We start from the raw sequence: 14,994 nt of genomic DNA on the forward strand, positions 1-14,994 counted from the left end.
GCTGTGGTGTAGGTTGCAGATGCAGCTTGGATCCTGCGTTGCTGTGGCTCTGGCGTAGGCTGGTGGCTACAGCTCCGATTCGACCCCTAGCCTGGGAACCTCCATATGCCGCGGGAGCGGCCCAAGAAATGGCAAAAAGACAAAAAAAATTAAAAAATTAAAAAAAATAAAATGTATATAGTAGTTCCCATCATAGCACAGCAGAAACGAATCTGACTAGGATCCATGAGGACGCAAGTTCGATCCCTGGCCTTGCTCAGTGGGTTAAGGACTCCCTGTTGCTGTGAGCTGTGGTGTAGGTCACAGACCCGGCTGAGATCTGGCATTGCTGTGGCTGTGGTGTAGGCCAGCAGCTGTAGCTCTTATTTGACCCCTAGTCTGGGGACCTTCATATGCTGCAGGTGCGGACCTAAAAAGCAAAAAAAAAAAATATATATATATATATATATATATATATATATATGTACACACACACACACATATATACATTTCAAACTGCCTCTCCCACAATACCCACCAAAAAAATTTTTTTTTTAAATAGATATTGTCGGCAAGTGCTTTGTGAAACTGTTCGGGCTGCCAAACTGACCCCGGTCTCTGCCCGGCTTCAAGATATTGAAGGAAAGATTGACACATTTATTATTCCTAAGGAGGTAGGAATCATTTGGTATCCTTAACTTATTTAGTTATTCTTTTTAACTCTTTTATTGTGTAGTTTTAAGTTTTATTTTTTAAAGTGTGTAATAAATGCTACATATTATTAAATCAACACAATTATTTTAAATGACAAAATTACATATGCCTGTTTTAAAGTTCAAATATAAAAGAAAGGCTATCTTCTCCACAGGTACTGCCGCTAATACCATTAATAGTTTAGTGTGTGTTTTTGGTAGATTTCTTATGTGTATGTGTATCACTCTGTATGCATATACACATATGTATCTATGTTTTTAAAAAACAAATTTATATGTGAAAGATTACTCTGTTTTTTAATTTTCTTCTTTTATTGAGTGTATCATGATTATTAATGCAACTGGCATTTACTACAGATCCAATTTGTTATTTTTAATGGACATACGGTATCTCATCATGCGAATGTACCATAATTTATTTAAGCAGTTCCCATTGAGGGAAATTTAGATGGACATTGATTTTTTTCATTATTATAAATTGTATACTTGTACTGGTATTAGGTAGAGACTTAGAAGTGGAGTTTTTGGGCCAAACCACATATATGTGTAAAGGCAATTTTTTTTGCCTTTTTAGGACTGCTCCATGGCATATAGAGGTTCCTAGGCTAGGGGTTGAATCAGAGCTGTAGCTGCTGGCCTACGCCACAGCCACAGCAACATGGAGTCCAAGCCGAGTCTATGACCTACACTGCAGCTCACGGCAATGCCTGATTCTTAACCCACTGAGCAAGGGCAGGGATTGAACCCTTGTCCTCGTGGATACTATTCAGGTTTGTTAACCACTGAGCCATGTCAGGAACTCCCTATATATTTTGAACAACAGTATATGAGAATGTTCTACCTCTCCATATTCCTACCACCTCTGGATTTATGAATCTTTTATATATTTTGTGAATCTTATGTGAAAAATTATCTCATAATTTTAATTTGCTTTCTGCTGCTCATTGGAGAGATTGAACAGCTTTTCATGCACATATGAACAGTTCATATCTCTTTTGTGAATTATCTTCTTTCTAGTGAGTTTATGTCTTTTGGTATATTATGCATATTAATTCTGTCAGTTTTATGGCAAATATTCTTTTTCCTGTCTGTTATTAATCTTTTACTGGTTTCATGGTGTGTTTTGTTTTTACTATGTACAGGTTTTTAATTTTCATATAGTTAAGTCTTTTATTCCTTTATGGCTTTGCTATTTTGTGACATGCTGAGGGACACTTTCCTGCTATGAAAGCACCAAAATACTGGCCTGTGCTTCTTTCATTTATTTTGTATTTTAATTTTGTCTCCATTACCTTATTTAAAAGAACATTTAGGATGAGTTGGCTTTCTGAGTGTTATTTGCCTTTGTTAGGCCTTGAATAACTAGAGTAATTTTTTTTCAGACTCTTGTCCTATATGCCCTTGGAGTGGTACTTCAGGATCCCAGTACTTGGTCATCACCATACAAGTAGGAAATCTCTCTCATTGTCTTTGTGATTATTGCTTTTTATATGTCTGCATGTTTTGCACGCCTTTTCTAAGTTTTGAGGAGAAAATTCAATATGTAACAAGGTATAAGAAAAAGAGAGCCTTTGTCTTCCCTGTATGTCTTCTGCTGCCTCCTTTTGCTTTCATGCATCAACTTTCTGCTACTCAGTCTCTGCTATTACCATATCTAAGAATCTATTTAATTACCTCATCTCTACAGTTATCCTTTAATTTTGGTAGAATTTTGGAGTTCTTTTATTGATAAGTGGGTATTGCATATGCAGTTTCTTTGTTTTCCTTCTGTTGGTCTCAATGATTAAGCTCTTAAGTTGAATTCAGAAAATAGGTGTTGTTTGTATATTGTTATGTATGATGCTGGCAAGAGAGAGGTTTTATATTGAGTTGACTAAGGCAGCTGAGAACTTCAAAATCTTAAAAAAATTCTCATGTGGAAAAATGCCAACTTTTTGATAAACTTTAGGTGTAATGCAAAAAGTGTAAGATCTGGAGTTCCTGTTATGGCACAGTGGAAACGAATCTGACTAGGAACCATGAGGTTGGGGGTTTGATCCCTGGCCTCGCTCAATGGGTTAAGGATCTGGTGTTGCTGTGAGTTGTGGTGTAGGTCGCAGACGTGGCTTGGATCTGGCATTGCTGTGGCTCTGGCGTAAGCCGGCACCTGTAGCTCTGATTGGACCCCTAGCCTGGGAACCTCCATATGCTGTGAGTGCGCCCCCCCCCCAAAAAAAAGTAAGGTATTTTCTGGAACTTTTGACACTATTCCTATCCTTAAAACAGTCAGAGAATCTAGGTTACAAATTGAAAATACTAAAAGGAATATATGCCAAAACATGGAACTCATTTTTAGGAATTGAGTGTAACCAAGTTTAGGAAATGTTAGTAATCATGTTGTATGCCAAGGAGAAGCTTTCTTAAATTGAGCCCTCACCCTGCCCTTGTGGAAAATCCAGTTTCATTGATATCACACCTTGAGATGATCCCTGAGACACGCTAAGGTATAGTAACAAAAAGGTACATAGAACTGAGATAGTTCCTGTTGTGGGGCAGCGGAAACGAATCTGACTAGGAACCATGAGGTTGCAGGTTCGATCCCTGGCCTCGCTCAGTGGGTTAAGGATCCAGCATTGCTATGAGCTGTGGCGTAGGCTGGCAGCTGTAGCTCTGATTAGACCCCTAGTCTTGGAACCTCCACATGCTGTGGGGGTGTGGCCCTAAAAAGAAAAAAAGAAAAAAGAAAAGAAGAACTGAGTCCTTGTAGAGACAGTTGATTAATTAGTTTAAATATGATTATTGCACAGAGGAAGATGAAGAGATTGACTTTGTCCACTAAATTTAATACTTTTCAGCTCAGCATAGGCTGTTGCATGTCTTTTTATGGCTGAGTAGTATTCTGTTATAGGGATGTACAGAGTTGGTTCAACTTTCACCTACTGAAGGGCATTTGGGTTGCTTCTGGTATTTTGCTTTTATGAATAAAGCTGTTTTGAACATTCATATACAAGTTTTTGTGTGAATATAGGATTCCATTTCTTTGGATAAATGCCCAAGAGTGTGATTGCACATCAGATTTCGCAAGAAACTGCCAAGCTATTTTTCACAGATTCTCACCAATAGTGTTTGAGAGATTCAGCTTCTCTGCATCTTTAGCAGCATCAATAACTGCTGTTACTATTTTTAATTTTAGTTTTTCTAATAGGTTTGTGGTGGTACTTCATTGTGGTTTTTGTTTTCTTTTTGAGTAACTGACATTACTTTATTCTCCCTGTAGAAACATGTCTAGATATGATTTATTTACAGAGATAAATGCACAGAAATACATTATAACTGTCATTGTATTGGCAGTGTCTCAGAGGATGAAACCCTTGGCCAATTTCTATGATTTAAATGGATACTATAAATATTGCTTTATGCCAAATGATGAATTATTATTAAAAAAACTAGACTAGAGTAGAAATCTCAACTGAAAAGAATAAAGGACATCAGAAACCTCATTGTGGACTGGGACCAAGATGGAGACATAGCAGTCTCCCTCCTCATACAGATGTGAGCTACACTGAATATACAGCTACACATGGAGCAGTTTCCCCTGAGAAAAATCCAGAAACTAGCTGAGTGACTCCTATACATTGAGCAAATGAGGAAATACCCACAGTGAGAGAGGTAGGAAAGGCTGAGACATACCCCCAGCACAGTGCCATACAATCAGGAAGGAACCCCCAACTCCCATCTACTCTCTGAGGATTGAAGGGTTTGGACTACACATTTAGTGCCTCAACTTTAAGTAGCCTCCCATTTGAGGGATGGGCTCCCCAAACATCTACCTCTGACAGTCGTCTGGGCCTGCGTTCATGAGTCCCACAGGACTGTAGCAAACTAAGAAACAGTTCTTTTTTTTTTTTTTTTTGCCTTTTCTAGGGCCGCTCCCATGGCATATGGAGGTTCTCAGGCTAGGGGTCCAATCGGAGCTGTAGCCACTGGCCTACACCAGAGCCACAGCAACGCAGGATCCGAGCTGCGTCTGCAACCCACACCACAGCTCACGGCAACGCCAGATCCTCAATCCACTGAGCAAGGCCAGGGATTGAACCCACAACCTCAGGTTCCTAGTCAGATTCGTTAACCACTGAGCCATGACGGGAACTCCCAAGAAATGGTTTTTAAATGAGTGCAGGAACACCCCCTATGCCTAAGCATTCTGCTGAATTAGATGTCCAAAGAAGACAAAATTGTTTCTGAATTCACATGTTTATAGTAGCATTATTCACAGGTATGGAAACAACCTGTCAGTGGTTGGAGGGATAAAGGTGAATGGATAAAGATATGAATAGATATTAAATGGAATACTATTCAGCCTTTAAAGAGAGAGAAATCCTGTCATTTTCACATCATGGAGGGCATTATGCTAAGTGAAAGGAGCCAGACAGAGAAAGAAAATACTGCATGGTCTCATTTTTATGGGGAATCAAAAAACAACAACAATAACAACAACAAAAACCCAAAAAACTTTCTGACATAGAATAAAATACATTGCCATCAGGTGGAATAGTAGGATGAGGAATAGGGAGCATTTGGCAAAAGGTTCAAACTTTTGGTTATAAGATGAAAAAGGTCTGAGGATCTAATATATAACATGGTAATTATGGTTGATAATGCCATATTGACATTTGAAAATTGCCAAGTAGAAATTAAGTATTCTTACCACATAAGCACAAAATGCTACTATTTGTAATTTAATGGTTGTGCTAATTAATTTGAGGGTGGGATTCCTTTCCTAATATATGTGCACATCATCATAGGAGTTCTCTAGTGGTACAGTGGGTTAAGGATCCAGCATTGTCACTGCAGTGGCTTGGGTCACTGCTGTGGCGTGGGTTTGATCCCTGGCCTAGGAGCTTCCACATGCGGTGGGTATGGCCAAGTAAAGAACAAACCATCATATTGGATACTTTTTTTTTTTTTTAAATATCTGATTACTTTATTTATTTTATTTATTTATTTATTTATTTTTTGTCTTTTGTTGTTGTTGTTGTTGCTATTTCTTGGGCCGCTCCCGCGGCATATGGAGGTTCCCAGGCTAGGGGTTGAATCGGAGCTGTAGCCACCGGCCTACGCCAGAGCCACAGCAACGCGGGATCTGAGCCGCATCTGCAACCTACACCGCAGCTCACGGCAACGCCGGATCGTTAACCCACTGAGCAAGGGCAGGGATCGAGCCCGCAACCTCATGGTTCCTAGTCGGATTCGTTAACCACTGCGCCACGACGGGAACTCCCCATATTGTATACTTTTAAATATGTTACAATTTTATTTGTCAATTATAATTCAGTAAAGCTGAAAAAACTTTAAATTTAAATTTTAAAATCTCAGGAATTCCCATTGTGGCTCAGTGGGTTACAAAGCTGACTAGTATCCATAAGGATACAGGTTTGATCCCTGGCATCACTCAGTGGGTTAAGGATCCAGGGTTGCTCTGAGCTGTGGTATAGTTGCACCACACAGCTCGAATCCCATGTTGCTGTGGCTGTGGGACAGGGTTGCAGCTAAAGTTCCGATTCGACCCTCAGCCTGGGAACTTCCATATGCCACAGGTGCAGCCCTAAAAAACAAAATAAATTTTAAAACACCTCAGTTTTTGATATTAAATAATCTGTTTTTTATTTTTATTTTATTTTTAATCCTTAAAGTTGTAAGGTCTTTCATAAAATAGTTGGAAAGAATCAAGTTTGATTCTCTTTTAATCTGGATCCATATAGATATCGCCAAATAAACATTTAGGGTCTCAGTTTTCAAAATTGTTTTCAAAAGGGAAAGCTGATTAAATTTGATATAATTTTTATATGGACTGTAATGTAAATATAGTATAGTCTAAAAGTGAAAGGTAATTTATGCTTTAACAAAAGAAGAAAATAGAAGGATGATGGTGGAGTAATAGGATGTAAGGCTCAACTACTCCGACAAATATACTGAAAATACATCTACGTGTGGAACTATTCATGTAGAAGCTTAGCTAAAAACTGAGTAAAGACCTCATGATTATGATGGAGCAAGAAAAACTCCACAAAACCAGATAGGACAAAGAAAGAAGAAGAAAAAGACTCAAAACAAAGCAAAACGGGACCTGCACCCCTAGGAGGGAGCTGCAAAGAGGAAAAGCTCCTGCACCCTGGGAAGTTCCTCTACCAGCTAGGAAATCAACCACAATGGAGGAGGAACTTTAGACAATTGGTGCAAAGCAGTTAAAATGGAAAGATTCCTCCACAAGGGGTCAGTGCCAGTGCTACAGGCAACCATATGCAGGTGCCAGAAGGTGTCGGGAACTAAAATTCTGCCTTTAGATATCAGACTCAAAGAGGGAGCTGAGACTGGCTATGTGGGAGCAAACTGGGATTGGCCATGCAGAAATATCCTGGAGGGACTAGAGTATCGGGTGACCACAATTGATAGTGTCTAAGTGGAGACAGCCCACTTGGGCCTAGAGGCTGGACGCCGTTGTTTCAGGGTGCTGGAAGGAAGGGGCAGAATCCACCACTACAGCCTTTTTCCAGCACAGGCATGCGCGTGCACATGCCTCATTCTGCAGGACACTTCCTGCTTCAGCTCTGGGAGTCACATGGCATCAGTGGCTGCCTAGCAACAGCTGGGAAGCAGACCCATCCTGAGGGCTGCAGAGTCCTTGGAGCAAGTGGAGTAACCACCTGAGGGAATAACACAGGCTCCTGACTCCTGCCGGTGGCCCTTGTGTTAGCCGCCCCCGACCTGTGCCAGAAGAGCCACTGCCAGAGGTGCCCATTCCCTGTGAGAGCAGTAATCTGCCCAGCCAGGGAAAACACAAGCCCCACAGCTACGCCCAGTAGCTCTGCAGGGGCTCATGCTGGCGGCACTGGTTCCAAAAGAGGCAAGAGAGGACCACCAGTGCCTGTTCCAGTTGGGAGCTGTAAGCACCCTGACCAAGAAAAGCACAAGCTCCTGCAGGAGCTTGCACTAGTGGTTCCTGATCTGTGCTGAGAAAAGCCAAGAAAGGGCTGCCTGTGCATGCTCCCTGCCAGAGCTGTGGGCTGCCCTGCTGGAGAAGAGCACAAGCTACATTGGCCCTGTGAGGGTTGATGTCAGTGGTACTCGTTCTACACCAAGGGACCTGTGGTAGGCCCATTAATCCACATTCAATCTGCAGTGGCTACAGAGAGCACCCCTACCAGCAGCCTGGTGTGTGTGTGGGACCACCAGAAGTACATCTCCTGCAGCTAAAGGGAGAGTCTCTTAGCAACAGTTAAGGAGAAGCCTCCCACCCTTGGGGCTTTAGAGAACAAGATCTCTAGAGTGGCCAAGCAAGGGGAATGAAGGCAGAATGGTGGCGCCTGCCCTTACAGCTAGAGAGGACATTCCCCACAGCCTTCCCAGCAAAGGAAGCGTGGCAGACGCAACTGCTGATATTGCAAGCTGCAGGAGATAGTCCTGAAAGCTACCTGGTAGCAGGTGGGGTTGCAGGGAGACACTGCTACCTCCAACTGCTACAAAAGCAATTCTGTGAACTGTGAATCACTGCCGTCTGCCTCACAGACCCCATCTCTAGCAGCCACCCAGCTCCAGGAGAGGGAGTGTGATACTGCTGCTGCCAACATGTGCTCTGGGTACATGTGAACCGTTACCACCCCTGAGAACTCAAGGACTGGGCACCTGCTACTGCATCTACAGTCCTACTGTCAAGGGGACAATAAATAGAAAGGTGTACAGTATGACACAACAAAAAAGTAGCTTTCAGACAAAGAACAAGACAAAAACACACAAAAACCACTAAATGATGAGGAGATAGATGGTTTACCCAAAAATGAATTCAGAGTAATTATAGTAAAGATGATCCAAGATCATGGAAAAAGAATGGAGACACAGATTGAGAACTTAAAAATGTTTAACAAAGAGCTAGAGGACCTAGAGAACAAGATGAATAGCACAATATCTGAACTGAAAAATACTTAGAAGGAACTAAGAGCAGGTTAATAGGGGCAGAAGAACAAATAAGGTGGAAGATAGAGTGGTGAAAATCACTGCCCCACAAAAAAATAAAGAAAAAAGAATGAAAAGAACTGAGGAGAGTCTAAAGGACCTCTGGGACAACATTAAACATACCAACATCCACATCATAGGAGTTCCAGAAGGAGAACAGAGAGAGAAAGGGCCAGAGAAAATATTTGAAGAGATTATAGGAAAAAACTTGCCTAATATGGGAAAGGAAACATTCAAGTTGAGGAAGCATTGAGAAGTCCATACAAAATAAATCCAAGGAGAAACACAGGAAGGTACATATTAATCAAACTGACAAAAATTAAATACAAAGAAAAAATACTAAAAGTTACAAGGGAAAAGCAACAAATCATATATAAGGGAACCCTCATAAGGTTAACAGCTATTTTTTCAGAGGAAACGCTACAAGCCAGAAGGGAGTGGCAAGATATATTTGAGGTGAAGAAGAGGAGGAACCTAGAACCAAGAGTAATCTACCCATCAAAGCTCTCATTTCAGATTGGGTGGAGAGAGCAAAAGCTTTTCAGACAAGCAAAAGCTAAGAGAATTTAGCACCTCTAAATTAGTTCTACATCAACTACTAAAGGAATTCCTCTAAGCAGAAAAGGAAAAGCCACAATTAGAAATAATATTACAAATGAAAAATCTCGCAATGGCAAAGATAATATAAAAGTAGGAAATCACCCATTGACAAATATGATATTAAAACTAGCAAACATGAGAAGAGGAGAGGACGAATGCAGAACATTGAAAATGCAGTTGAAATTAAGACACCGGCAACCAGAAACAATTCTGCACACATACAGATGATTAAGAAAATGACAATAAGAGATGGGATTAAGATGGCAGAATAGAAGGAGTGGAGCTCAACTTCTCTCCTAAAAACAACAAAATTTATAACTACATGCTGAGCAATCTTCAACCAAATGGCCCAGAAACCTTCAAAAAGATATCCTACTCTGGAAGACAAAGAGGAGGCCACATCAAGAGGTAGGAGGGGCGATACATGATATAAGCAACCCTGTACCTCCCCAGTGGGAAGCCCCACAGACTGGAAACTAGCTGGTTCACAGAGACTCACCTACAGGAGAGAGAATTCTGAGCCCCACATCAAACTCCCACATGTGGGGATCTGGCACTGTGAGAAAGAGCCCCAGGAGCATCTGGTATTGAAGGCCAGTGGGGCTTGTGCACAGGAGCTCCAGGGGACTGGGGGAAACGGAGACCCCATTCTTAAAAGACGCACACAGGAGTTCCTGTCATGGTGCAGTGGTTAACAAATCTGACTATCAAGCATGAGGTTGCACGTTCGATCCCTGGCCTTACTCAGCAAGTTAAGGATCCAGTGTTGCCGTGAGGTGTGGTGTAGGTTGCAGAGGCACCTTAGATCCTGTGTTGCTGTGGCTCTGGCATAGGCCGGTGCCTACGGCTCCAATTCGACCCCTAGCCTGGGAACCTCCATATGCCGTGAGAGTGGCCCAAGAAATGGCAAACACACACACACACACACACACACACACACACACACACACGCACACACACAAAGCAAACAGAGACTTTCACGTGCACTGAGTCCAAGGGCAAAGCAAAGTCTCCGTAGGTATCTGGGTCAAATCTGACTGCAGTTCTTGGAGGACCTCCTGGGAAAACAGGGGTGAATGTGGCTTGTTGTGAGGGAAGGACATTGGAAGCAAAGCTCTTGGGAATATTCAGCAGAGTGCCTTTCTCTGGAGGTGGCCATTTTGGGAAAATCTGGCCCCACCCATCAGTGCTGAGAAGCCACAGCCCAAACAACAACCAGGGTGGGATCATAGCCACACCCATCAGTAAACAGACTACCTAAAGATACCCCCCCCATGCACATACCCCCTCTAATCTCACCCAGAGACAAAGTCCCACCTACCAAAGGGATAGGAATCAGCTCCACCTACCACTGGGCAGGCATCAGCCGCTCCCATCAGGAAGCCTGCAGCAAGCCCGCATACCAACTTCAGCCACAAGGGGGGCAGAGAACAGAAGTAAGAGGGCTACAAACCTATTATCTATAAAAAGGTCACCACACCAAAAACCTATAAAAATGAAGACCGAGAACTATAACTCAGAGGAGGAGAAAGAAAAAAACCCAGAAAAACAGCCAAGTGATGAGGGGATTCTCAGCCTCCAGGAAAAAGACTTTAGACTGTTGATGCTGAAAATGATGCAAAACATTGGAAATACACTGGAGGCAAAGATGGATAACTTACAGGAAACACTGACCAAAGAGATACAAGATATAAAACTTAAACAAGAAGAGATGCAAAATACAATCACTGAAATAAAAAATTCACTAGAAGCAGCCAACAGCAGAATACAGGAGGCAGAAAGAACAAATAAGCAAGGTGGAGGACAGATTAGTGGAAATTACGGATGCAGAATAGAAAAGAGAGAAAAGATTGAAAACAAATGAAGAGAGTCTCAGAGAACTCGGGGACAACGTGAAACACACCAACATCTGTATTATAGGGGTGCCAGAAGGAGAAGAGAGGGAGAAGGGGACAGAAAAAATATTCCAAGAGATAACAACTGAAAACTTCCCTAACATGGGAAAGGAACCACTCACCCAAATCCAGGAAGCACAATGAGTACCATATAAATAAACCCAAGGAGGAATACACCGAGACACATACTAATCAAACTGACCAAAATTAAAGACAAAGAGAAAATCTTGAAAGCAGCTGGGGAAAAGAAACAAGTAACATACAAGGGAACCCCAATAAGGTTATCGGCAGATTTTTCAGCAGAAACTCTGCAGGCCAGAAGGGAGGGCATGATATACCTACTGTGATGAAGGGGAAAAAAGCTCCAACCAAGATTACTTTACCCAGCAAGGCTCTCATTCAGACTTGAAGGAGAAATCAAAACCTTCACAGATAAGCAAAAGCTAAGAGAATTCAGCAACATTAAACCAGCCTTACAACAAATCCTAAAGGAACTTCTCTAGGCAAAAAGACAAGACAGGAACAGGAAACAAAAATTTCAAAATGACAAGGCTCACCATTTATAACTACATGCTGAGCAATCTTCAACCAAATGGCCCAGAGAAACCTTCAAAAAGATATCCTACTCTGGAAGACAAAGAGGAGGCCACATCAAGAGGTAGGAGGGCGATACATGATAAGCAACCCTGTACTCCCCAGTGGGAAGCCCCACAGACTGGAAACTAGCTGGTTCACAGAGACTCACCTACAGGAGAGAGAATTCTGAGCCCCACATCAAACTCCCACATGTGGGGATCTGGCACTGTGAGAAGAGCCCCAGGAGCATCTGGTATTGAAGGCCAGTGGGGCTTGTGCACAGGAGCTCCAGGGGACTGGGGGGAACGGAGACCCCATTCTTAAAAGACGCACACAGGAGTTCCTGTCATGGTGCAGTGGTTAACAAATCTGACTATCAAGCATGAGGTTGCACGTTCGATCCCTGGCCTTACTCAGCAAGTTAAGGATCCAGTGTTGCCGTGAGGTGTGGTGTAGGTTGCAGAGGCACCTTAGATCCTGTGTTGCTGTGGCTCTGGCATAGGCCGGTGCCTACGGCTCCAATTCGACCCCTAGCCTGGGAACCTCCATATGCCGTGAGAGTGGCCCAAGAAATGGCAACACACACACACACACACACACACACAACACACACACACAACGCACACACACAAAGCAACAGAGGACTTTCACGTGCACTGAGTCCAAGGCAAAGCAAAGTCTCCGTAGGTATCTGGGTCAAATCTGACTGCAAGTTCTTGGAGGACCTCCTGGGAAAACAGGGGTGAATGTGGCTTGTTGTGAGGGAAGGACATTGGAAGCAAAGCTCTTGGGAATATTCAGCAGAGTGCCTTTCTCTGGAGGTGGCCATTTTGGGAAAATCTGGCCCCACCCATCAGTGCTGAGAAGCCACAGCCCAAACAACAACCAGGGTGGGATCATAGCCACACCCATCAGTAAAACAGACTACCTAAAGATACCCCCCCCATGCACATACCCCCTCTAATCTCACCCAGAGACAAAGTCCCACCTACCAAAGGGATAGGAATCAGCTCCACCTACCACTGGGCAGGCATCAGCCGCTCCCATCAGGAAGCCTGCAGCAAGCCCGCATACCAACTTCAGCCACAAGGGGGGCAGAGAACAGAAGTAAGAGAGGCTACAAACCTATTATCTATAAAAAGGTCACCACACCAAAAACCTATAAAAATGAAGACCGAGAACTATAACTCAGAGGAGGGAGAAAGAAAAAAACCCAGAAAAACAGCCAAGTGATGAGGGGATTCTCAGCCTCCAGGAAAAAGACTTTAGACTGTTGATGCTGAAAATGATGCAAAACATTGGAAATACACTGGAGGCAAAGATGGATAACTTACAGGAAACACTGACCAAAGAGATACAAGATATAAAACTTAAACAAGAAGAGATGCAAAATACAATCACTGAAATAAAAAATTCACTAGAAGCAGCCAACAGCAGAATACAGGAGGCAGAAGAACAAATAAGCAAGGTGGAGGACAGATTAGTGGAAATTACGGATGCAGAATAGAAAAGAGAGAAAAGATTGAAAACAAATGAAGAGAGTCTCAGAGAACTCGGGGACAACGTGAAACACACCAACATCTGTATTATAGGGGTGCCAGAAGGAGAGAGAGGGAGAAGGGGACAGAAAAAATATTCCAAGAGATAACAACTGAAAACTTCCCTAACATGGGAAAGGAACCACTCACCCAAATCCAGGAAGCACAATGAGTACCATATAAAATAAACCCAAGGAGGAATACACCGAGACACATACTAATCAAACTGACCAAAATTAAAGACAAAGAGAAAATCTTGAAAGCAGCTGGGGAAAAGAAACAAGTAACATACAAGGGAACCCCAATAAGGTTATCGGCAGATTTTTCAGCAGAAACTCTGCAGGCCAGAAGGGAGGGCATGATATACCTACTGTGATGAAGGGGAAAAAAGCTCCAACCAAGATTACTTTACCCAGCAAGGCTCTCATTCAGACTTGAAGGAGAAATCAAAACCTTCACAGATAAGCAAAAGCTAAGAGAATTCAGCAACATTAAACCAGCCTTACAACAAATCCTAAAGGAACTTCTCTAGGCAAAAAGACAAGACAGGAACAGGAAACAAAAATTTCAAAAATGACAAGGCTCACCAGTAAAGCTTTACATACGGTAAAGATATGAGATCATCCGTGCACAAGTATGCCAGCAAAATCAGAAATCGTGAGAGGAAGACGGTACAAATGCAGGACACTGGAGATGCACTTGCAATTAAGAGACCAACAACTTATAACAATCTCTTATATACATAGACTCATATCAAAACTTCAGAATAACTGCAAACCAAAAATCTACAATTGATACACACACAAATAAGAAAAATCCACTCAAATACAACACTAAAGAGAGTCATCAAACAAGAAGAGGAGAGAACAAGAGAAGAAGGGAAGAAAAAAGAGCAACAAAAACACGTCCAAAGCAGTTAATAAAATGGCAATGAGAACATACATATCAATAATTACCTTAAATGTGAATGGACTAAACGCCCCAACCAGAAGACATAGACTGGATGAATGGATACCAAAACAAGACCCATATATATGCTGTCTTCAAGAGACCCACTTCACTTCTAGGGACACATACAAACTGAAAGGGAGAGGATGGAAGAAAATATTTCATGCAGACGGGACTCAAAAGAAAGCTGGAGTAGCAATACTCCTATCAGACAAAATAGACTTTAAAATGAAGAATATTTTAAGGGACAAGGAAGGTCACTACCTAATGATCAGAGGATCAATCCAAGAAGAAGACAGAACAACTTGAAATATCTACACACCCAACACAGGTTCACCACAATATGTAAGGCAACCGCTACCAACCTTAACAGGACAAATCGACAATAACACAATCATAGTGGGGACTTTAACACCTCACTTACAGCAATGGACAGATCATCCAGACCGAAAATCAGCAAGGAAACACAGGCCCTGAATGAAGCATTAGGCCAGAAGGACTTAACAGATATTTATAGGACATCGCATCCAAAAGCAGCACCATACACATTCTTCTCAAATGCACATGGACATTCTCTAAGATGGATCACATTGTGGGCTACAAATCAAACCTTGGTAACTTTAAGAGATTTGAAATCATATCAAGCACCTTTTCTGACCACAGTGCTATACGACTGGAGATCAACAACAAGAGAAAACCTGCCAAAAACACAAGCATGTGGAGACTGAACAACATGCCACTAAACAACCAATGGAA

At 42.3% G+C, this 14,994-nt stretch overlaps 1 protein-coding gene across 2 annotated transcripts in view; it reads left to right on the forward strand.

Moving 5' to 3' along the window:
* The window catches only part of LOC125123462 (cytochrome P450 20A1), a 66,523-nt gene that overhangs the window by 40,388 nt on the left and 11,141 nt on the right, over positions 1–14,994 (forward strand). For both annotated transcript variants that reach the window (XM_047773282.1, XM_047773281.1), the window contains exons 10-11: positions 542–653; positions 2,075–2,139. In XM_047773282.1, the coding sequence (XP_047629238.1) occupies positions 542–653; positions 2,075–2,139 (177 nt within the window). The remainder of the gene's footprint in view (positions 1–541; positions 654–2,074; positions 2,140–14,994) is intronic.

Source organism: Phacochoerus africanus, chromosome 3 (assembly GCF_016906955.1).
Source record: "Phacochoerus africanus isolate WHEZ1 chromosome 3, ROS_Pafr_v1, whole genome shotgun sequence".
Classification (NCBI taxonomy): Eukaryota; Metazoa; Chordata; class Mammalia; order Artiodactyla; family Suidae; genus Phacochoerus; species Phacochoerus africanus.